Source organism: Telmatherina bonti (assembly GCF_933228915.1).
Source record: "Telmatherina bonti genome assembly, chromosome: 8".
In the NCBI taxonomy this organism is placed as follows: domain Eukaryota; kingdom Metazoa; phylum Chordata; class Actinopteri; order Atheriniformes; family Telmatherinidae; genus Telmatherina; species Telmatherina bonti.
The window spans coordinates 1,438,929-1,463,656 of record NC_136626.1 but is presented as its reverse complement, the minus strand read 5'-3'; the positions used below and the strand labels follow the sequence as shown (position 1 = coordinate 1,463,656).

At 46.8% G+C, this 24,728-nt stretch overlaps 1 protein-coding gene across 1 annotated transcript in view; it reads left to right on the top strand.

Moving 5' to 3' along the window:
• Positions 1–274: 274 nt before the first annotated feature.
• palm1a (paralemmin 1a) overlaps positions 275–24,728 on the top strand; it is a gene marked incomplete at its 3' end in the record, with an annotated part of 261,922 nt that continues 237,468 nt past the window's right edge. The window contains exon 1 of the mRNA XM_079245154.1: positions 275–341. Coding sequence (XP_079101280.1) covers positions 292–341 — 50 coding nt within the window. The 5' untranslated portion in view covers positions 275–291. The remainder of the gene's footprint in view (positions 342–24,728) is intronic.

Genomic DNA, 24,728 nt, shown 5'->3' with positions numbered 1-24,728 from the left:
TTCTAGAAGAGTCCGGTGGTTTGATGCCGACGCTCCTCCACCTTCCTGGTGGTGCTGATGTCTGTCCCGCCTCCACGCGATCCGGTCTACATGCTGGAATTTCTTCCTGAAATTCCAGAAAGTTCCTCTGTTTCCTGTTGAGCATCATGGGAAAGGCGCGGTTATCTGGGGTCACATGACCTTTTATCGACAATATGTGGGCGTGGCCAGACACCGCCCCCCCCCTCCAACGTCGCATCATGACAGAGATGATGACGTAGTCCCGGTGGGCGGGTTTACTTCCTGTCTCGGATGGATCAGAGGTTCGGCAGCAGGGGACTGATCTGCTCTGGGAAAATGCAGTAAGTTTTTTTTTCTCATTTTTCTCCATGTGATGACGTAATGAGTTACATGTGTTGCGTATCGTCACGGTGCGGCATCACGCCGTGACGCAGCACAACATCCGCCATGAAGCCTCTAAGAGGCGCCGCTGCGCGCATAGGACCGCCGGGTCGGTACCAGAGAGTTGGGCCGGACCGGGACCAGGTCCCTGTAGCAGGGACGCAGGCTGTTAAACTGCAACAAGGCTCTACTTTTCAGCGCGGAGGCTGCAGATCAATACGCTGCAGCAGCTGCTGATCAGGCTGCGCATGGATCAATAAGTCCAATACGTCACTTCCTGTCCGGTCCCGCAGCGAGAGCAGGACGGGTTCAGACTTGTGATTCAGGGTCATAAACCGGTTCTAAACCCATCAGAACCTGATCCAGAGAAACCAGTCAGAACCCGATTTAAACCCATCAGAACCCGATCTATACCAGTCAGAACCCGATCTAAACCCATCAGAACCCGATCTATACCAGTCAGAACCCTATCTAAACCCATCAGAACCCGATCTAAACCCAGTCAGAACCCGATCTAAACCCAGTCAGAACCCGATCTATACCAGTCAGAACCCGATCTAAACCCATCAGAACCCGATCTAAACCCAGTCAGAACCGATTCTAAACCCATCAGAACCCGATCTAAACCCATCAGAACCCGATCTAAACCCAGTCAGAACCCGATCTAAACCCATCAGAACCCGATCTATACCAGTCAGAACCCGATCTAAACCCATCAGAACCCGATCTATACCAGTCAGAACCCGATCTAAATCCACCAGAACCCGATCTAAACCCAATCAGAACCCAGTCAGGACCTGATCTAAACCCATCAGAACCCGATCTGTACCAGTCAGAACCCGATATAAACCCAGTCAGAACCTGATCTAAACCCATCAGAACCCGATCTATACCAGTCAGAACCCGATCTAAACCCAGTCAGAACCCAGTCAGAACCTGATCTAAACCCATGAGAACCCGATCTATACTAGTCAGAACCCGATCTATACCAGTCAGAACCCGATCTAAACCCTTCAGAACCCGATCTAAACCCAGTCAGAACCCGATCTATACCAGTCAGAACCCAGTCAGAACCCAATCTAAACCCACCAGAACCTGATCTAAACCCATCAGAACCTGATCTAAACCCGTCAGATCCTGATCTAAACCAATCAGAAGCCAGTCAGAACCTGATCTAAACCCATCAGAACCCGTTCCAAATCCGTCAGAACCCGATCTAAACCCATCAGAACCTGATCTAAACCCATCAGAACCTGATCTAAACCCATCAGAACCCGATCTAAACCCGTCAGATCCTGATCTAAACCAATCATAAGCCAGTCAGAACCCGATCTAAACCCATCAGAACCCGTTCCAAATCCGTCAGAACCCGATCTAAACCCATCAGAACCTGATCTAAACCCATCAGAACCTGATCTAAACCCATCAGAACACAGTCAGAACCTGATCTAAACCCATCAGAACCTGATCTAAACCCATCAGAACCTGATCTAAACCCATCAGAACCCAGTCAGAACCTGATCTAAACCCATCAGAACCCGATCTATACCAGTCAGAACCCGATCTAAACCCATCAGAACCAGTCAGAACCCGATCTAAACCCAATCAGAACCCAGTCAGAACCTGATCTAAACCCGTCAGATCCTGATCTAAACCAATCAGAAGCCAGTCAGAACCTGATCTAAACCCATCAGAACCCGATCTATACCAGTCAGAACCTGATCTAAACCCATCAGAACCACTCAGAACCCGATCTAAATCCACCAGAACCCGATCTAAACCCAATCAGAACCCAGTCAGAACCTGATCTAAACCCGTCAGATCCTGATCTAAACCAATCAGAAGCCAGTCAGAACCTGATCTAAACCCATCAGAACCCGATCTAAACCCATCAGAACCAGTCAGAACCCGTTCCAAATCCGTCAGAACCCAATCTAAACCCATCAGAACCTGATCTAAACCCATCAGAACCTGATCTAAACCCATCAGAACCCAGTCAGAACCTGATCTAAACCCATCAGAACCTGATCTAAACCCATCAGAACCCAGTCAGAACCTGATCTAAACCCATCAGAACCCGATCTATACCAGTCAGAACCCGATCTAAACCCATCAGAACCAGTCAGAACCCGATCTAAATCCACCAGAACCCGATCTAAACCCAATCAGAACCCAGTCAGAACCTGATCTAAACCCATCAGAACCCGATCTAAACCCAGTCAGAACCCAGTCAGAACCTGATCTAAACCCATCAGAACCCGATCTATACCAGTCAGAACCCGATCTAAACCCATCAGAACCATTCAGAACCTGATCTAAACCCATCAGAACCCGGTCTATACAAGTCAGAACCCGATCTAAACCCAGTCAGAACCTGATCTAAACCCATCAGAACCCAGTCAGAACCTGATCTAAACCCATAAGAACCCGATCTATACCAGTCAGAACCCGATCTAAACCCATCAGAACCAGTCAGAACCCGATCTAAATCCACCAGAACCCGATCTAAACCCAATCAGAACCCAGTCAGAACCTGATCCAAACCCGTCAGATCCTGATCTAAACCAATCAGAAGCCAGTCAGAACCCGATCTAAACCCATCAGAACCCGATCTATACCAGTCAGAACCCGATCTAAACCCATCAAAACCAGTCAGAACCCGATCTAAATCCACCAGAACCCGATCTAAACCCAATCAGAACCCAGTCATAATCTGATCTAAACCCGTCAGATCCTGATCTAAACCCATCAGAACCAGTCAGAACCCGTTCCAAATCCGTCAGAACCCGATCTAAACCCATCAGAACCTGATCTAAACCCATCAGAACCCAGTCAGAACCTGATCTAAACCCATCAGAACCCGATCTATACCAGTCAGAACCCGATCTAAACCCATCAGAACCAGTCAGAACCCGATCTAAATCCACCAGAACCCGATCTAAACCCAATCAGAACCCAGTCAGAACCTGATCCAAACCCGTCAGATCCTGATCTAAACCAATCAGAAGCCAGTCAGAACCCGATCTAAACCCATCAGAACCCGATCTATACCAGTCAGAACCCGATCTAAACCCATCAGAACCAGTCAGAACCCGATCTAAATCCACCAGAACCCGATCTAAACCCAATCAGAACCCAGTCAGAACCTGATCTAAACCCGTCAGATCCTGATCTAAACCCATCAGAACCAGTCAGAACCCGTTCCAAATCCGTCAGAACCCGATCTAAACCCATCAGAACCTGATCTAAACCCATCAGAACCTGATCTAAACCCATCAGAACCCATCAGAACCCAATCTATACCAGTCAGAACCCGATCTAAACCCATCAGAACCAGTCAGAACCCGATCTAAATCCACCAGAACCCGATCTAAACCCAATCAGAACCCAGTCAGAACCTGATCTAAACCCATCAGAACCCGATCTGTACCAGTCAGAACCCGATCTAAACCCAGTCAGAACCCAGTCAGGACCGGATCTAAACCCATCAGAACCCGATCTATACCAGTCAGAACCTGATCTAAACCCATCAGAACCAGTCAGAACCCGATCTAAATCCACCAGAACCCGATCTAAACCCAGTCAGAACCTGATCTAAACCCATCAGAACCCGATCTATACCAGTCAGAACCCGATCTAAACCCATCAGAACCAGTCAGAACCCGTTCTAAATCCACCAGAACCCAATCTAAACCCATCAGAACCAGTCAGAACCCGTTCTAAATCCACCAGAACCCGATCTAAACCCATCAGAACCAGTCAGAACCTGATCTAAACCCATCAGAACCCGATCTAAACCCAGTCAGAACCCGATCTAAACCCAGCCAGAACCCAATCTAAACCCATCAGAACCTGATCTAAATATATCAGAATCAGTCAGAACCCGATCTAAACCCAGTCAGAACCCGATCTAAACCCATCAGAACCAGTCAGAACCCGATCTAAATCCATCAGAACCCGATTTGTACCAGTCAGAACCCGATCTAAACCCAGTCAGAACCCGATCTAAACCCAGTCAGAACCCGATCTAAACCCAGCCAGAACCCAAACTAAACCCACCAGAACCCAATCTAAACCCACCAGAACCCAATGTAAACCCATCAGAACCTGATCTAAACCCATCAGAACCTGATCTAAACCCGTCAGAACCCAATCTAAACCCATCAGAACCAGTCAGAACCCGTTCTAAATCCGTCAGAACCCGATCTAAACCCATCAGAACCAGTCAGAACCCGTTTTAAATCCATCAGAACCCGATCTAAACCCATCAGAACCTGATCTAAACCCATCAGAACCTGATCTAAACCCGTCAGAACCCAATCTAAACCCATCAGAACCAGTCAGAACCCGTTCTAAATCCGTCAGAACCCGATCTAAACCCATCAGAACCTGATCTAAACCCATCAGAACCAGTCAGAACCTGATCTAAACCAATCAAAACCCAGTTAGAACCCGATCTAAACCCATCAGAACCCGATCTATACTCAGTCAAAACCTGATCTAAACCTGTCAGAACCTGATCTAAACAAATCAGAAGCCAGTCAGAACCTGATCTAAACCCGTCAGAACCCGATCTAAACCCATCAGAACCAGTCAGAACCCGTTTTAAATCCATCAGAACCCGATCTAAACCCATCAGAACCTGATCTAAACCCATCAGAACCAGTCAGAACCTGATCTAAACCCGTCAGAACCTGATCTAAACCAATCAGAACCCAGTCAGAACCTGATCTAAACCCGTCAGAACCCGATCTAAACCCAGTCAGAACTTGATCTAAACCCATCAGAACCTGATCTAAACCCATCAGAACCTGATCTATACCCATCAGAACCCGATCTAAACCCAGTCAGAACCCGATCTAAACCCATCAGAACCCGATCTAAACCCAGTCAGAACCCGATCTAAACCCATCAGAACCTGATCTAAACCCATCAGAACCCGATCTACACCAGTCAGAACCCGATCTAAACCCATCAGAACCAGTCAGAACCCGATCTAAATCCACCAGAACCCGATCTAAACCCATCAGAACCCGATCTGTACCAGTCAGAACCCGATCTAAACCCAGTCAGAACCCAGTCAGAACCTGATCTAAACCCATCAGAACCAATCAGAACCCGTACTAAATCCACCAGAACCTGATCTAAACCCATCAGAACCAGTAAGAACCCGTTCTAAATCCACCAGAACCCGATCTAAACCCATCAGAACCAGTCAGAACCTGATCTAAACCCATCAGAACCCGATCTAAACCCAGTCAGAACCCGATCTAAACCCAGCCAGAACCCAATCTAAACCCATCAGAACCTGATCTAAACCCAGTCAGAACCTGATCTAAACCCATCAGAACTCGATCTATACCAGTCAGAACCCGATCTAAACCCAGTCAGAACCAGTCAGAACCCGATCTAACCCCATCAGAACTCGATCTAAACCCACCAGAACCCGATCTAAACCCACCAGAACCCAATCTCAACCCATCAGAACCCGATCTAAACCCATCAGAACCTGATCTAAACCCGTCAGAACCCAATCTAAACCCATCAGAACCAGTCAGAACCCGTTCTAAATCCGTCAGAACCCGATCTAAACCCATCAGAACCTGATCTAAACCCATCAGAACCAGTCAGAACCTGATCTAAACCAATCAAAACCCAGTTAGATCCCGATCTAAACCCATCAGAACCCGATCTAAACCCCTCAGAACCCGATCTACACCAGTCAGAACCCGATCTAAACCTGTCAGAACCTGATCTAAACCAATCAGAAGCCAGTCAGAACCTGATCTAAACCCGTCAGAACCCGATCTAAACCCATCAGAACCAGTCAGAACCCGTTCTAAATCCATCAGAACCTGTTCTAAACCCATCAGAACCCGATCTAAACCCATCAGAACCTGATCTAAACCCATCAGAACCAGTCAGAACCTGATCTAAACCCGTCAGAACCTGATTTAAACCAATCAGAACCCAGTCAGAACCTGATCTAAACCCGTCAGAACCCGATCTAAACCCAGTCAGAACTTGATCTAAACCCATCAGAACCCGATCTAAACCCATCAGAACCTGATCTATACCCATCAGAACCCGATCTAAACCCATCAGAACCCGATCTAAACCCATCAGAACCCGATCTAAACCCATCAAACCCGATCTACACCAGTCAGAACCCGATCTAAATCCACCAGAACCCGATCTAAACCCAATCAGAACCCAGTCAGAACCTGATCTAAACCCATCAGAACCTGATCTAAACCCAGTCAGAACCCAGTCAGAACCTGATCTAAACCCATCAGAACCCGATCTATACCAGTCAGAACCTGATCTAAACACATCAGAACCAGTCAGAACCCGTTTTAAATCCATCAGAACCCGATCTAAACCCATCAGAACCTGATCTATACCAGTCAGAACCCGATCTAAACCCATCAGAACCCGATCTATACCAGTCAGAACCCGATATAAATCCACCAGAACCCGATCTAAACCCAATCAGAACCCAGTCAGGACCTGATCTAAACCCATCAGAACCCGATCTGTACCAGTCAGAACCCGATATAAACCCAGTCAGAACCTGATCTAAACCCATCAGAACCCGATCTATACCAGTCAGAACCCGATCTAAACCCAGTCAGAACCCAGTCAGAACCTGATCTAAACCCATGAGAACCCGATCTATACTAGTCAGAACCCGATCTATACCAGTCAGAACCCGATCTAAACCCTTCAGAACCCGATCTAAACCCAGTCAGAACCCGATCTATACCAGTCAGAACCCAGTCAGAACCCAATCTAAACCCACCAGAACCTGATCTAAACCCATCAGAACCTGATCTAAACCCGTCAGATCCTGATCTAAACCAATCAGAAGCCAGTCAGAACCTGATCTAAACCCATCAGAACCCGTTCCAAATCCGTCAGAACCCGATCTAAACCCATCAGAACCTGATCTAAACCCATCAGAACCTGATCTAAACCCATCAGAACCCGATCTAAACCCGTCAGATCCTGATCTAAACCAATCATAAGCCAGTCAGAACCCGATCTAAACCCATCAGAACCCGTTCCAAATCCGTCAGAACCCGATCTAAACCCATCAGAACCTGATCTAAACCCATCAGAACCTGATCTAAACCCATCAGAACACAGTCAGAACCTGATCTAAACCCATCAGAACCCGATCTAAACCCATCAAACCCGATCTACACCAGTCAGAACCCGATCTAAATCCACCAGAACCCGATCTAAACCCAATCAGAACCCAGTCAGAACCTGATCTAAACCCATCAGAACCTGATCTAAACCCAGTCAGAACCCAGTCAGAACCTGATCTAAACCCATCAGAACCCGATCTATACCAGTCAGAACCTGATCTAAACACATCAGAACCAGTCAGAACCCGTTTTAAATCCATCAGAACCCGATCTAAACCCATCAGAACCTGATCTATACCAGTCAGAACCCGATCTAAACCCATCAGAACCCGATCTATACCAGTCAGAACCCGATCTAAATCCACCAGAACCCGATCTAAACCCAATCAGAACCCAGTCAGGACCTGATCTAAACCCATCAGAACCCGATCTGTACCAGTCAGAACCCGATATAAACCCAGTCAGAACCTGATCTAAACCCATCAGAACCCGATCTATACCAGTCAGAACCCGATCTAAACCCAGTCAGAACCCAGTCAGAACCTGATCTAAACCCATGAGAACCCGATCTATACTAGTCAGAACCCGATCTATACCAGTCAGAACCCGATCTAAACCCTTCAGAACCCGATCTAAACCCAGTCAGAACCCGATCTATACCAGTCAGAACCCAGTCAGAACCCAATCTAAACCCACCAGAACCTGATCTAAACCCATCAGAACCTGATCTAAACCCGTCAGATCCTGATCTAAACCAATCAGAAGCCAGTCAGAACCTGATCTAAACCCATCAGAACCCGTTCCAAATCCGTCAGAACCCGATCTAAACCCATCAGAACCTGATCTAAACCCATCAGAACCTGATCTAAACCCATCAGAACCCGATCTAAACCCGTCAGATCCTGATCTAAACCAATCATAAGCCAGTCAGAACCCGATCTAAACCCATCAGAACCCGTTCCAAATCCGTCAGAACCCGATCTAAACCCATCAGAACCTGATCTAAACCCATCAGAACCTGATCTAAACCCATCAGAACACAGTCAGAACCTGATCTAAACCCATCAGAACCTGATCTAAACCCATCAGAACCTGATCTAAACCCATCAGAACCCAGTCAGAACCTGATCTAAACCCATCAGAACCCGATCTATACCAGTCAGAACCCGATCTAAACCCATCAGAACCAGTCAGAACCCGATCTAAATCCACCAGAACCCGATCTAAACCCAATCAGAACCCAGTCAGAACCTGATCTAAACCCGTCAGATCCTGATCTAAACCAATCAGAAGCCAGTCAGAACCTGATCTAAACCCATCAGAACCCGATCTATACCAGTCAGAACCTGATCTAAACCCATCAGAACCACTCAGAACCCGATCTAAATCCACCAGAACCCGATCTAAACCCAATCAGAACCCAGTCAGAACCTGATCTAAACCCGTCAGATCCTGATCTAAACCAATCAGAAGCCAGTCAGAACCTGATCTAAACCCATCAGAACCCGATCTAAACCCATCAGAACCAGTCAGAACCCGTTCCAAATCCGTCAGAACCCGATCTAAACCCATCAGAACCTGATCTATACCAGTCAGAACCCGATCTAAACCCATCAGAACCCGATCTATACCAGTCAGAACCCGATCTAAATCCACCAGAACCCGATCTAAACCCAATCAGAACCCAGTCAGGACCTGATCTAAACCCATCAGAACCCGATCTGTACCAGTCAGAACCCGATATAAACCCAGTCAGAACCTGATCTAAACCCATCAGAACCCGATCTATACCAGTCAGAACCCGATCTAAACCCAGTCAGAACCCAGTCAGAACCTGATCTAAACCCATGAGAACCCGATCTATACTAGTCAGAACCCGATCTATACCAGTCAGAACCCGATCTAAACCCTTCAGAACCCGATCTAAACCCAGTCAGAACCCGATCTATACCAGTCAGAACCCAGTCAGAACCCAATCTAAACCCACCAGAACCTGATCTAAACCCATCAGAACCTGATCTAAACCCGTCAGATCCTGATCTAAACCAATCAGAAGCCAGTCAGAACCTGATCTAAACCCATCAGAACCCGTTCCAAATCCGTCAGAACCCGATCTAAACCCATCAGAACCTGATCTAAACCCATCAGAACCTGATCTAAACCCATCAGAACCCGATCTAAACCCGTCAGATCCTGATCTAAACCAATCATAAGCCAGTCAGAACCCGATCTAAACCCATCAGAACCCGTTCCAAATCCGTCAGAACCCGATCTAAACCCATCAGAACCTGATCTAAACCCATCAGAACCTGATCTAAACCCATCAGAACACAGTCAGAACCTGATCTAAACCCATCAGAACCTGATCTAAACCCATCAGAACCTGATCTAAACCCATCAGAACCCAGTCAGAACCTGATCTAAACCCATCAGAACCCGATCTATACCAGTCAGAACCCGATCTAAACCCATCAGAACCAGTCAGAACCCGATCTAAATCCACCAGAACCCGATCTAAACCCAATCAGAACCCAGTCAGAACCTGATCTAAACCCGTCAGATCCTGATCTAAACCAATCAGAAGCCAGTCAGAACCTGATCTAAACCCATCAGAACCCGATCTATACCAGTCAGAACCTGATCTAAACCCATCAGAACCACTCAGAACCCGATCTAAATCCACCAGAACCCGATCTAAACCCAATCAGAACCCAGTCAGAACCTGATCTAAACCCGTCAGATCCTGATCTAAACCAATCAGAAGCCAGTCAGAACCTGATCTAAACCCATCAGAACCCGATCTAAACCCATCAGAACCAGTCAGAACCCGTTCCAAATCCGTCAGAACCCAATCTAAACCCATCAGAACCTGATCTAAACCCATCAGAACCTGATCTAAACCCATCAGAACCCAGTCAGAACCTGATCTAAACCCATCAGAACCTGATCTAAACCCATCAGAACCCAGTCAGAACCTGATCTAAACCCATCAGAACCCGATCTATACCAGTCAGAACCCGATCTAAACCCATCAGAACCAGTCAGAACCCGATCTAAATCCACCAGAACCCGATCTAAACCCAATCAGAACCCAGTCAGAACCTGATCTAAACCCATCAGAACCCGATCTAAACCCAGTCAGAACCCAGTCAGAACCTGATCTAAACCCATCAGAACCCGATCTATACCAGTCAGAACCCGATCTAAACCCATCAGAACCATTCAGAACCTGATCTAAACCCATCAGAACCCGGTCTATACAAGTCAGAACCCGATCTAAACCCAGTCAGAACCTGATCTAAACCCATCAGAACCCAGTCAGAACCTGATCTAAACCCTTAAGAACCCGATCTATACCAGTCAGAACCCGATCTAAACCCATCAGAACCAGTCAGAACCCGATCTAAATCCACCAGAACCCGATCTAAACCCAATCAGAACCCAGTCAGAACCTGATCCAAACCCGTCAGATCCTGATCTAAACCAATCAGAAGCCAGTCAGAACCCGATCTAAACCCATCAGAACCCGATCTATACCAGTCAGAACCCGATCTAAACCCATCAGAACCAGTCAGAACCCGATCTAAATCCACCAGAACCCGATCTAAACCCAATCAGAACCCAGTCAGAATCTGATCTAAACCCGTCAGATCCTGATCTAAACCCATCAGAACCAGTCAGAACCCGTTCCAAATCCGTCAGAACCCGATCTAAACCCATCAGAACCTGATCTAAACCCATCAGAACCCAGTCAGAACCTGATCTAAACCCATCAGAACCCGATCTATACCAGTCAGAACCCGATCTAAACCCATCAGAACCAGTCAGAACCCGATCTAAATCCACCAGAACCCGATCTAAACCCAATCAGAACCCAGTCAGAACCTGATCCAAACCCGTCAGATCCTGATCTAAACCAATCAGAAGCCAGTCAGAACCCGATCTAAACCCATCAGAACCCGATCTATACCAGTCAGAACCCGATCTAAACCCATCAGAACCAGTCAGAACCCGATCTAAATCCACCAGAACCCGATCTAAACCCAATCAGAACCCAGTCAGAACCTGATCTAAACCCGTCAGATCCTGATCTAAACCCATCAGAACCAGTCAGAACCCGTTCCAAATCCGTCAGAACCCGATCTAAACCCATCAGAACCTGATCTAAACCCATCAGAACCTGATCTAAACCCATCAGAACCCATCAGAACCCAATCTATACCAGTCAGAACCCGATCTAAACCCATCAGAACCAGTCAGAACCCGATCTAAATCCACCAGAACCCGATCTAAACCCAATCAGAACCCAGTCAGAACCTGATCTAAACCCATCAGAACCCGATCTGTACCAGTCAGAACCCGATCTAAACCCAGTCAGAACCCAGTCAGGACCGGATCTAAACCCATCAGAACCCGATCTATACCAGTCAGAACCTGATCTAAACCCATCAGAACCAGTCAGAACCCGATCTAAATCCACCAGAACCCGATCTAAACCCAGTCAGAACCTGATCTAAACCCATCAGAACCCGATCTATACCAGTCAGAACCCGATCTAAACCCATCAGAACCAGTCAGAACCCGTTCTAAATCCACCAGAACCCAATCTAAACCCATCAGAACCAGTCAGAACCCGTTCTAAATCCACCAGAACCCGATCTAAACCCATCAGAACCAGTCAGAACCTGATCTAAACCCATCAGAACCCGATCTAAACCCAGTCAGAACCCGATCTAAACCCAGCCAGAACCCAATCTAAACCCATCAGAACCTGATCTAAATATATCAGAATCAGTCAGAACCCGATCTAAACCCAGTCAGAACCCGATCTAAACCCATCAGAACCAGTCAGAACCCGATCTAAATCCATCAGAACCCGATTTGTACCAGTCAGAACCCGATCTAAACCCAGTCAGAACCCAGTCAGAACCCGATCTAAACCCAGTCAGAACCCGATCTAAACCCAGCCAGAACCCAAACTAAACCCACCAGAACCCAATCTAAACCCACCAGAACCCAATGTAAACCCATCTGAACCTGATCTAAACCCATCAGAACCTGATCTAAACCCGTCAGAACCCAATCTAAACCCATCAGAACCAGTCAGAACCCGTTCTAAATCCGTCAGAACCCGATCTAAACCCATCAGAACCAGTCAGAACCCGTTTTAAATCCATCAGAACCCGATCTAAACCCATCAGAACCTGATCTAAACCCATCAGAACCTGATCTAAACCCGTCAGAACCCAATCTAAACCCATCAGAACCAGTCAGAACCCGTTCTAAATCCGTCAGAACCCGATCTAAACCCATCAGAACCTGATCTAAACCCATCAGAACCAGTCAGAACCTGATCTAAACCAATCAAAACCCAGTTAGAACCCGATCTAAACCCATCAGAACCCGATCTATACTCAGTCAAAACCTGATCTAAACCTGTCAGAACCTGATCTAAACAAATCAGAAGCCAGTCAGAACCTGATCTAAACCCGTCAGAACCCGATCTAAACCCATCAGAACCAGTCAGAACCCGTTTTAAATCCATCAGAACCCGATCTAAACCCATCAGAACCTGATCTAAACCCATCAGAACCAGTCAGAACCTGATCTAAACCCGTCAGAACCTGATCTAAACCAATCAGAACCCAGTCAGAACCTGATCTAAACCCGTCAGAACCCGATCTAAACCCAGTCAGAACTTGATCTAAACCCATCAGAACCTGATCTAAACCCATCAGAACCTGATCTATACCCATCAGAACCCGATCTAAACCCAGTCAGAACCCGATCTAAACCCATCAGAACCCGATCTAAACCCAGTCAGAACCCGATCTAAACCCATCAGAACCTGATCTAAACCCATCAGAACCCGATCTACACCAGTCAGAACCCGATCTAAACCCATCAGAACCAGTCAGAACCCGATCTAAATCCACCAGAACCCGATCTAAACCCATCAGAACCCGATCTGTACCAGTCAGAACCCGATCTAAACCCAGTCAGAACCCAGTCAGAACCTGATCTAAACCCATCAGAACCAATCAGAACCCGTACTAAATCCACCAGAACCTGATCTAAACCCATCAGAACCAGTAAGAACCCGTTCTAAATCCACCAGAACCCGATCTAAACCCATCAGAACCAGTCAGAACCTGATCTAAACCCATCAGAACCCGATCTAAACCCAGTCAGAACCCGATCTAAACCCAGCCAGAACCCAATCTAAACCCATCAGAACCTGATCTAAACCCAGTCAGAACCTGATCTAAACCCATCAGAACTCGATCTATACCAGTCAGAACCCGATCTAAACCCAGTCAGAACCAGTCAGAACCCGATCTAACCCCATCAGAACTCGATCTAAACCCACCAGAACCCAATCTAAACCCACCAGAACCCAATCTCAACCCATCAGAACCCGATCTAAACCCATCAGAACCTGATCTAAACCCGTCAGAACCCAATCTAAACCCATCAGAACCAGTCAGAACCCGTTCTAAATCCGTCAGAACCCGATCTAAACCCATCAGAACCTGATCTAAACCCATCAGAACCAGTCAGAACCTGATCTAAACCAATCAAAACCCAGTTAGATCCCGATCTAAACCCATCAGAACCCGATCTAAACCCCTCAGAACCCGATCTACACCAGTCAGAACCCGATCTAAACCTGTCAGAACCTGATCTAAACCAATCAGAAGCCAGTCAGAACCTGATCTAAACCCGTCAGAACCCGATCTAAACCCATCAGAACCAGTCAGAACCCGTTCTAAATCCATCAGAACCTGTTCTAAACCCATCAGAACCCGATCTAAACCCATCAGAACCTGATCTAAACCCATCAGAACCAGTCAGAACCTGATCTAAACCCGTCAGAACCTGATTTAAACCAATCAGAACCCAGTCAGAACCTGATCTAAACCCGTCAGAACCCGATCTAAACCCAGTCAGAACTTGATCTAAACCCATCAGAACCCGATCTAAACCCATCAGAACCTGATCTATACCCATCAGAACCCGATCTAAACCCATCAGAACCCGATCTAAACCCATCAGAACCCGATCTAAACCCATCAAACCCGATCTACACCAGTCAGAACCCGATCTAAATCCACCAGAACCCGATCTAAACCCAATCAGAACCCAGTCAGAACCTGATCTAAACCCATCAGAACCTGATCTAAACCCAGTCAGAACCCAGTCAGAACCTGATCTAAACCCATCAGAACCCGATCTATACCAGTCAGAACCTGATCTAAACACATCAGAACCAGTCAGAACCCGTTTTAAATCCATCAGAACCCGATCTAAACCCATCAGAACCTGATCTATACCAGTCAGAACCCGATCTAAATCCACCAGAACCCGATCTAAACCCAATCAGAACCCAGTCAGAACCTGATCTAAACCCATCAGAACCCGATCTGTACCAGTCAGAACCCGATATAAACCCAGTCAGAACCTGATCTAAACCCATCAGAACAAGTCAGAACCTGATCTAAACCCGTCAGAACCTGATCTAAACCAATCAGAACCCAGTCAGAACCTGATCTAAACCCGTCAGAACCCGATCTAAACCCAGTCAGAACTTGATCTAAACCCATCAGAACCTGATCTAAACCCATCAGAACCTGATCTATACCCATCAGAACCCGATCTAAACCCAGTCAGAACCCGATCTAAACCCATCAGAACCCGATCTAAACCCATCAGAACCCGATCTAAACCCAGTCAGAACCCGATCCAAACCCATCAGAACCCGATCTAAACCCATCAGAACCCGATCTAAACCAGTCAGAACCCGATCTAAACCCATCAGAACCAGTCAGAACCCGATCTAAATCCACCAGAACCCGATCTAAACCCATCAGAACCCGATCTGTACCAGTCAGAACCCGATCTAAACCCAGTCAGAACCCAGTCAGAACCTGATCTAAACCCATCAGAACCAATCAGAACCCGTATTAAATCCACCAGAACCTGATCTAAACCCATCAGAACCAGTAAGAACCCGTTCTAAATCCACCATAACCCGATCTAAACCCATCAGAACCAGTCAAAACCTGATCTAAACCCATCAGAACCCGATCTAAACCCAGTCAGAACCCGATCTAAACCCAGCCAGAACCCAATCTAAACCCATCAGAACCTGATCTAAACCCAGTCAGAACCTGATCTAAACCCATCAGAACCCGATCTATACAAGTCAAAACCCGATCTAAACCCAGTCAGAACCCAGTCAGAACCTGATCTAAACCCACCAGAACCCGATCTATACCAGTCAGAACCCGATCTAAACCCAGTCAGAACCAGTCAGAACCCGATCTAACCCCATCAGAACCCGATCTAAACCCACCAGAACCCAATCTAAACCCACCAGAACCCAATCTAAACCCATCAGAACCCGATCTAAACCCATCAGAACCTGATCTAAACCCGTCAGAACCCAATCTAAACCCATCAGAACCAGTCAGAACCCGTTCTAAATCCGTCAGAACCCGATCTAAACCCATCAGAACCTGATCTAAACCCATCAGAACCAGTCAGAACCTGATCTAAACCAATCAAAACCCAGTTAGAACCCGATCTAAACCCATCAGAACCCGATCTAAACCCCTCAGAACCCGATCTACACCAGTCAGAACCCGATCTAAACCTGTCAGAACCTGATCTAAACCAATCAGAAGCCAGTCAGAACCTGATCTAAACCCGTCAGAACCCGATCTAAACCCATCAGAACCAGTCAGAACCCGTTCTAAATCCATCAGAACCTGTTCTAAACCCATCAGAACCCGATCTAAACCCATCAGAACCTGATCTAAACCCATCAGAACCAGTCAGAACCTGATCTAAACCCGTCAGAACCTGATTTAAACCAATCAGAACCCAGTCAGAACCTGATCTAAACCCGTCAGAACCCGATCTAAACCCAGTCAGAACTTGATCTAAACCCATCAGAACCCGATCTAAACCCATCAGAACCCGATCTATACCCATCAGAACCCGATCTAAACCCATCAGAACCCGATCTAAACCCATCAGAACCCGATCTAAACCCAGTCAGAACCCGATCTAAACCCATCAGAACCCGATCTAAACCCATCAAACCCGATCTACACCAGTCAGAACCCGATCTAAACCCATCAGAACCAGTCAGAACCCGATCTAAATCCACCAGAACCCGATCTAAACCCAATCAGAACCAAGGCAGAACCTGATCTAAACCCATCAGAACCTGATCTAAACCTAGTCAGAACCCAGTCAGAACCCGATCTAAACCCATCAGAACCCGATCTATACCAGTCAGAACCCGATCTAAACCCATCAGAACCAGTCAGAACCCGATCTAAATCCACCAGAACCCGATCTAAACCCAATCAGAACCCAGTCAGAACCTGATCTAAACCCATCAGAACCTGATCTAAACCCAGTCAGAACCCAGTCAGAACCTGATCTAAACCCATCAGAACCCGATCTATACCAGTCAGAACCTGATCTAAACCCATCAGAACCAGTCAGAACCCGTTTTAAATCCATCAGAACCCGATCTAAACCCATCAGAACCTGATCTAAACCCATCAGAACCAGTCAGAACCTGATCTAAACCCGTCAGAACCTGATCTAAACCAATCAGAACCCAGTCAGAACCTGATCTAAACCCGTCAGAACCCGATCTAAACCCAGTCAGAACTTGATCTAAACCCATCAGAACCTGATCTAAACCCATCAGAACCTGATCTATACCCATCAGAACCCAGTCAGAACCCGATCTAAACCCATCAGAACCCGATCTAAACCCATCAGAACCCGATCTAAACCCAGTCAGAACCCGATCTAAACCCATCAGAACCCGATCTAAACCCATCAGAACCCGATCTACACCAGTCAGAACCCGATCTAAATCCACCAGAACCCGATCTAAACCCATCAGAACCCGATCTGTACCAGTCAGAACCCGATCTAAACCCAGTCAGAACCCAGTCAGAACCTGATCTAAACCCATCAGAACCAATCAGAACCCGTACTAAATCCACCAGAACCTGATCTAAACCCATCAGAACCAGTAAGAACCCGTTCTAAATCCACCAGAACCCGATCTAAAACCATCAGAACCAGTCAGAACCTGATCTAAACCCATCAGAACCCGATCTAAACCCAGTCAGAACCTGATCTAAACCCAGTCAGAACCTGATCTAAACCCATCAGAACCCGATCTATACAAGTCAAAACCCGATCTAAACCCAGTCAGAACCCAGTCAGAACCCGATCTAAACCCAGTCAGAACCAGTCAGAACCCGATCTAACCCCATCAGAACCCGATCTAAACCCACCAGAACCCAATCTAAACCCACCAGAACCCAATCTAAACCCATCAGAACCCGATCTAAACCCATCAGAACCTGATCTAAACCCATCAGAACCCAATCTAAACCCATCAGAACCAGTCAGAACCCGTTCTAAATCCGTCAGAACCTGATCTAAACCCATCAGAACCTGATCTAAACCCATCAGAACCAGTCACAACCTGATCTAAACCAATCAAAACCCAGTTAGAACCCGATCTAAACCCATCAGAACCCGATCTAAACCCCTCAGAACCCGATCTACACCAGTCAGAACCCGATCTAAACCCATCAGAACCTATTCTAAACCAATCAGAAGCCAGTCAGAACCTGATCTAAACCCGTCAGAACCCGATCTAAACCCATCAGAACCAGTCAGAACCCGTTCTAAATCCATCAGAACCTGTTCTAAACCCATCAGAACCCGATCTAAACCCATCAGAACCTGATCTAAACCCATCAGAACCAGTCAGAACCTGATCTAAATCCACCAGAACCCGATCTAAACCCAATCAGAACCCAGTCAGAACCTGATCTAAACCCGTCAGAACCCGATCTAAACCCAGTCAGAACTTGATCTAAACCCATCAGAACCCGATCTAAACCCATCAGAACCTGATCTATACCCATCAGAACCCGATCTAAACCCATCAGAACCCGATCTAAACCCAGTCAGAACCCGATCTAAACCCATCAGAACCCGATCTATACCAGTCAGAACCCGATCTAAACCCATCAGAACCAGTCAGAACCCGATCTAAATCCACCAGAACCCGATCTAAACCCAATCAGAACCCAGTCAGAACCTGATCTAAACCCATCAGAACCTGATCTAAACCCAGTCAGAACCCAGTCAGAACCTGATCTAAACCCATCAGAACCCGATCTATACCAGTCAGAACCTGATCTAAACCCATCAGGACCAGTCAGAACCCGTTTTAAATCCATCAGAACCCGATCTAAACCCATCAGAACCTGATCTAAACCCATCAGAACCAGTCAGAACCTGATCTAAACCCGTCAGAACCTGATCTAAACCAATCAGAACCCAGTCAGAACCTGATCTAAACCCGTCAGAACCCGATCTAAACCCAGTCAGAACTTGATCTAAACCCATCAGAACCTGATCTAAACCCATCAGAACCTGATCTATACCCATCAGAACCCGATCTAAACCCAGTCAGAACCCGATCTAAACCCATCAGAACCCGATCTAAACCCAGTCAGAACCCGATCTAAACCCAGTCAGAACCCGATCTAAACCCATCAGAACCCGATCTAAACCCATCAGAACCCGATCTACACCAGTCAGAACCCGATCTAAACCCATCAGAACCAGTCAGAACCCGATCTAAATCCACCAGAACCCGATCTAAACCCATCAGAACCCGATCTGTACCAGTCAGAACCCGATCTAAACCCAGTCAGAACCTGATCTAAACCCATCAGAACCAATCAGAACCCGTACTAAATCCACCAGAACCTGATCTAAACCCATCAGAACCAGTAAGAACCCGTTCTAAATCCACCAGAACCCGATCTAAACCCATCAGAACCAGTCAGAACCTGATCTAAACCCATCAGAACCCGATCTAAACCCAGTCAGAACCCGATCTAAACCCAGCCAGAACCCAATCTAAACCCATCAGAACCTGATCTAAACCCAGTCAGAACCTGATCTAAACCCATCAGAACCCGATCTAAACCCAGTCAGAACCCAGTCAGAACCTGATCTAAACCCACCAGAACCCGATCTATACCAGTCAGAACCCGATCTAAACCCAGTCAGAACCAGTCAGAACCCGATCTAACCCCATCAGAACCCGATCTAAACCCACCAGAACCCAATCTAAACCCACCAGAACCCAATCTAAACCCATCAGAACCCGATCTAAACCCATCAGAACCTGATCTAAACCCATCAGAACCCAATCTAAACCCATCAGAACCAGTCAGAACCCGTTCTAAATCCGTCAGAACCTGATCTAAACCCATCAGAACCTGATCTAAACCCATCAGAACCAGTCACAACCTGATCTAAACCAATCAAAACCCAGTTAGAACCCGATCTAAACCCATCAGAACCCGATCTAAACCCCTCAGAACCCGATCTACACCAGTCAGAACCCGATCTAAACCCATCAGAACCTATTCTAAACCAATCAGAAGCCAGTCAGAACCTGATCTAAACCCGTCAGAACCCGATCTAAACCCATCAGAACCAGTCAGAACCCGTTCTAAATCCATCAGAACCTGTTCTAAACCCATCAGAACCCGATCTAAACCCATCAGAACCTGATCTAAACCCATCAGAACCAGTCAGAACCTGATCTAAACCCGTCAGAACCTGATTTAAACCAATCAGAACCCAGTCAGAACCTGATCTAAATCCACCAGAACCCGATCTAAACCCAATCAGAACCCAGTCAGAACCTGATCTAAACCCGTCAGAACCTGATCTAAACCCAGTCAGAACTTGATCTAAACCCATCAGAACCCGATCTAAACCCATCAGAACCTGATCTATACCCATCAGAACCCGATCTAAACCCATCAGAACCCGATCTAAACCCATCAGAACCCGATCTAAACCCAGTCAGAACCCGATCTAAACCCATCAGAACCCGATCTATACCAGTCAGAACCCGATCTAAACCCATCAGAACCAGTCAGAACCCGATCTAAATCCACCAGAACCCGATCTAAACCCAATCAGAACCCAGTCAGAACCTGATCTAAACCCATCAGAACCTGATCTAAACCCAGTCAGAACCCAGTCAGAACCTGATCTAAACCCATCAGAACCCGATCTATACCAGTCAGAACCTGATCTAAACCCATCAGGACCAGTCAGAACCCGTTTTAAATCCATCAGAACCCGATCTAAACCCATCAGAACCTGATCTAAACCCATCAGAACCAGTCAGAACCTGATCTAAACCCGTCAGAACCTGATCTAAACCAATCAGAACCCAGTCAGAACCTGATCTAAACCCGTCAGAACCCGATCTAAACCCAGTCAGAACTTGATCTAAACCCATCAGAACCTGATCTAAACCCATCAGAACCTGATCTGTACCCATCAGAACCCGATCTAAACCCAGTCAGAACCCGATCTAAACCCATCAGAACCCGATCTAAACCCAGTCAGAACCCGATCTAAACCCATCAGAACCCGATCTAAACCCATCAGAACCCGATCTACACCAGTCAGAACCCGATCTAAACCCATCAGAACCAGTCAGAACCCGATCTAAATCCACCAGAACCCGATCTAAACCCATCAGAACCCGATCTGTACCAGTCAGAACCCGATCTAAACCCAGTCAGAACCCAGTCAGAACCTGATCTAAACCCATCAGAACCAATCAGAACCCGTACTAAATCCACCAGAACCTGATCTAAACCCATCAGAACCAGTAAGAACCCGTTCTAAATCCACCAGAACCCGATCTAAACCCATCAGAACCAGTCAGAACCTGATCTAAATCCACCAGAACCCGATCTAAACCCAATCAGAACCCAGTCAGAACCTGATCTAAACCCATCAGAACCCGATCTAAACCCAGTCAGAACCCAGTCAGAACCTGATCTAAACCCATCAGAACCCGATCTATACCAGTCAGAACCCGATCTAAACCCATCAGAACCATTCAGAACCTGATCTAAACCCATCAGAACCCGGTCTATACAAGTCAGAACCCGATCTAAACCCAGTCAGAACCTGATCTAAACCCATCAGAACCCAGTCAGAACCTGATCTAAACCCATAAGAACCCGATCTATACCAGTCAGAACCCGATCTAAACCCATCAGAACCAGTCAGAACCCGATCTAAATCCACCAGAACCCGATCTAAACCCAATCAGAACCCAGTCAGAACCTGATCCAAACCCGTCAGATCCTGATCTAAACCAATCAGAAGCCAGTCAGAACCCGATCTAAACCCATCAGAACCCGATCTATACCAGTCAGAACCCGATCTAAACCCATCAGAACCAGTCAGAACCCGATCTAAATCCACCAGAACCCGATCTAAACCCAATCAGAACCCAGTCAGAATCTGATCTAAACCCGTCAGATCCTGATCTAAACCCATCAGAACCAGTCAGAACCCGTTCCAAATCCGTCAGAACCCGATCTAAACCCATCAGAACCTGATCTAAACCCATCAGAACCCAGTCAGAACCTGATCTAAACCCATCAGAACCCGATCTATACCAGTCAGAACCCGATCTAAACCCATCAGAACCAGTCAGAACCCGATCTAAATCCACCAGAACCCGATCTAAACCCAATCAGAACCCAGTCAGAACCTGATCCAAACCCGTCAGATCCTGATCTAAACCAATCAGAAGCCAGTCAGAACCCGATCTAAACCCATCAGAACCCGATCTATACCAGTCAGAACCCGATCTAAACCCATCAGAACCAGTCAGAACCCGATCTAAATCCACCAGAACCCGATCTAAACCCAATCAGAACCCAGTCAGAACCTGATCTAAACCCGTCAGATCCTGATCTAAACCCATCAGAACCAGTCAGAACCCGTTCCAAATCCGTCAGAACCCGATCTAAACCCATCAGAACCTGATCTAAACCCATCAGAACCTGATCTAAACCCATCAGAACCCATCAGAACCAAATCTATACCAGTCAGAACCCGATCTAAACCCATCAGAACCAGTCAGAACCCGATCTAAATCCACCAGAACCCGATCTAAACCAAATCAGAACCCAGTCAGAACCTGATCTAAACCCATCAGAACCCGATCTGTACCAGTCAGAACCCGATCTAAACCCAGTCAGAACCCAGTCAGGACCGGATCTAAACCCATCAGAACCCGATCTATACCAGTCAGAACCTGATCTAAACCCATCAGAACCAGTCAGAACCCGATCTAAATCCACCAGAACCCGATCTAAACCCAGTCAGAACCTGATCTAAACCCATCAGAACCCGATCTATACCAGTCAGAACCCGATCTAAACCCATCAGAACCAGTCAGAACCCGTTCTAAATCCACCAGAACCCAATCTAAACCCATCAGAACCAGTCAGAACCCGTTCTAAATCCACCAGAACCCGATCTAAACCCATCAGAACCAGTCAGAACCTGATCTAAACCCATCAGAACCCGATCTAAACCCAGTCAGAACCCGATCTAAACCCAGCCAGAACCCAATCTAAACCCATCAGAACCTGATCTAAATATATCAGAATCAGTCAGAACCCGATCTAAACCCAGTCAGAACCCGATCTAAACCCATCAGAACCAGTCAGAACCCGATCTAAATCCATCAGAACCCGATTTGTACCAGTCAGAACCCGATCTAAACCCAGTCAGAACCCAGTCAGAACCCGATCTAAACCCAGTCAGAACCCGATCTAAACCCAGCCAGAACCCAAACTAAACCCACCAGAACCCAATCTAAACCCACCAGAACCCAATGTAAACCCATCAGAACCTGATCTAAACCCATCAGAACCTGATCTAAACCCGTCAGAACCCAATCTAAACCCATCAGAACCAGTCAGAACCCGTTCTAAATCCGTCAGAACCCGATCTAAACCCATCAGAACCAGTCAGAACCCGTTTTAAATCCATCAGAACCCGATCTAAACCCATCAGAACCTGATCTAAACCCATCAGAACCTGATCTAAACCCGTCAGAACCCAATCTAAACCCATCAGAACCAGTCAGAACCCGTTCTAAATCCGTCAGAACCCGATCTAAACCCATCAGAACCTGATCTAAACCCATCAGAACCAGTCAGAACCTGATCTAAACCAATCAAAACCCAGTTAGAACCCGATCTAAACCCATCAGAACCCGATCTATACTCAGTCAAAACCTGATCTAAACCTGTCAGAACCTGATCTAAACAAATCAGAAGCCAGTCAGAACCTGATCTAAACCCGTCAGAACCCGATCTAAACCCATCAGAACCAGTCAGAACCCGTTTTAAATCCATCAGAACCCGATCTAAACCCATCAGAACCTGATCTAAACCCATCAGAACCAGTCAGAACCTGATCTAAACCCGTCAGAACCTGATCTAAACCAATCAGAACCCAGTCAGAACCTGATCTAAACCCGTCAGAACCCGATCTAAACCCAGTCAGAACTTGATCTAAACCCATCAGAACCTGATCTAAACCCATCAGAACCTGATCTATACCCATCAGAACCCGATCTAAACCCAGTCAGAACCCGATCTAAACCCATCAGAACCCGATCTAAACCCAGTCAGAACCCGATCTAAACCCATCAGAACCTGATCTAAACCCATCAGAACCCGATCTACACCAGTCAGAACCCGATCTAAACCCATCAGAACCAGTCAGAACCCGATCTAAATCCACCAGAACCCGATCTAAACCCATCAGAACCCGATCTGTACCAGTCAGAACCCGATCTAAACCCAGTCAGAACCCAGTCAGAACCTGATCTAAACCCATCAGAACCAATCAGAACCCGTACTAAATCCACCAGAACCTGATCTAAACCCATCAGAACCAGTAAGAACCCGTTCTAAATCCACCAGAACCCGATCTAAACCCATCAGAACCAGTCAGAACCTGATCTAAACCCATCAGAACCCGATCTAAACCCAGTCAGAACCCGATCTAAACCCAGCCAGAACCCAATCTAAACCCATCAGAACCTGATCTAAACCCAGTCAGAACCTGATCTAAACCCATCAGAACTCGATCTATACCAGTCAGAACCCGATCTAAACCCAGTCAGAACCAGTCAGAACCCGATCTAACCCCATCAGAACTTGATCTAAACCCACCAGAACCCAATCTAAACCCACCAGAACCCAATCTAAACCCATCAGAACC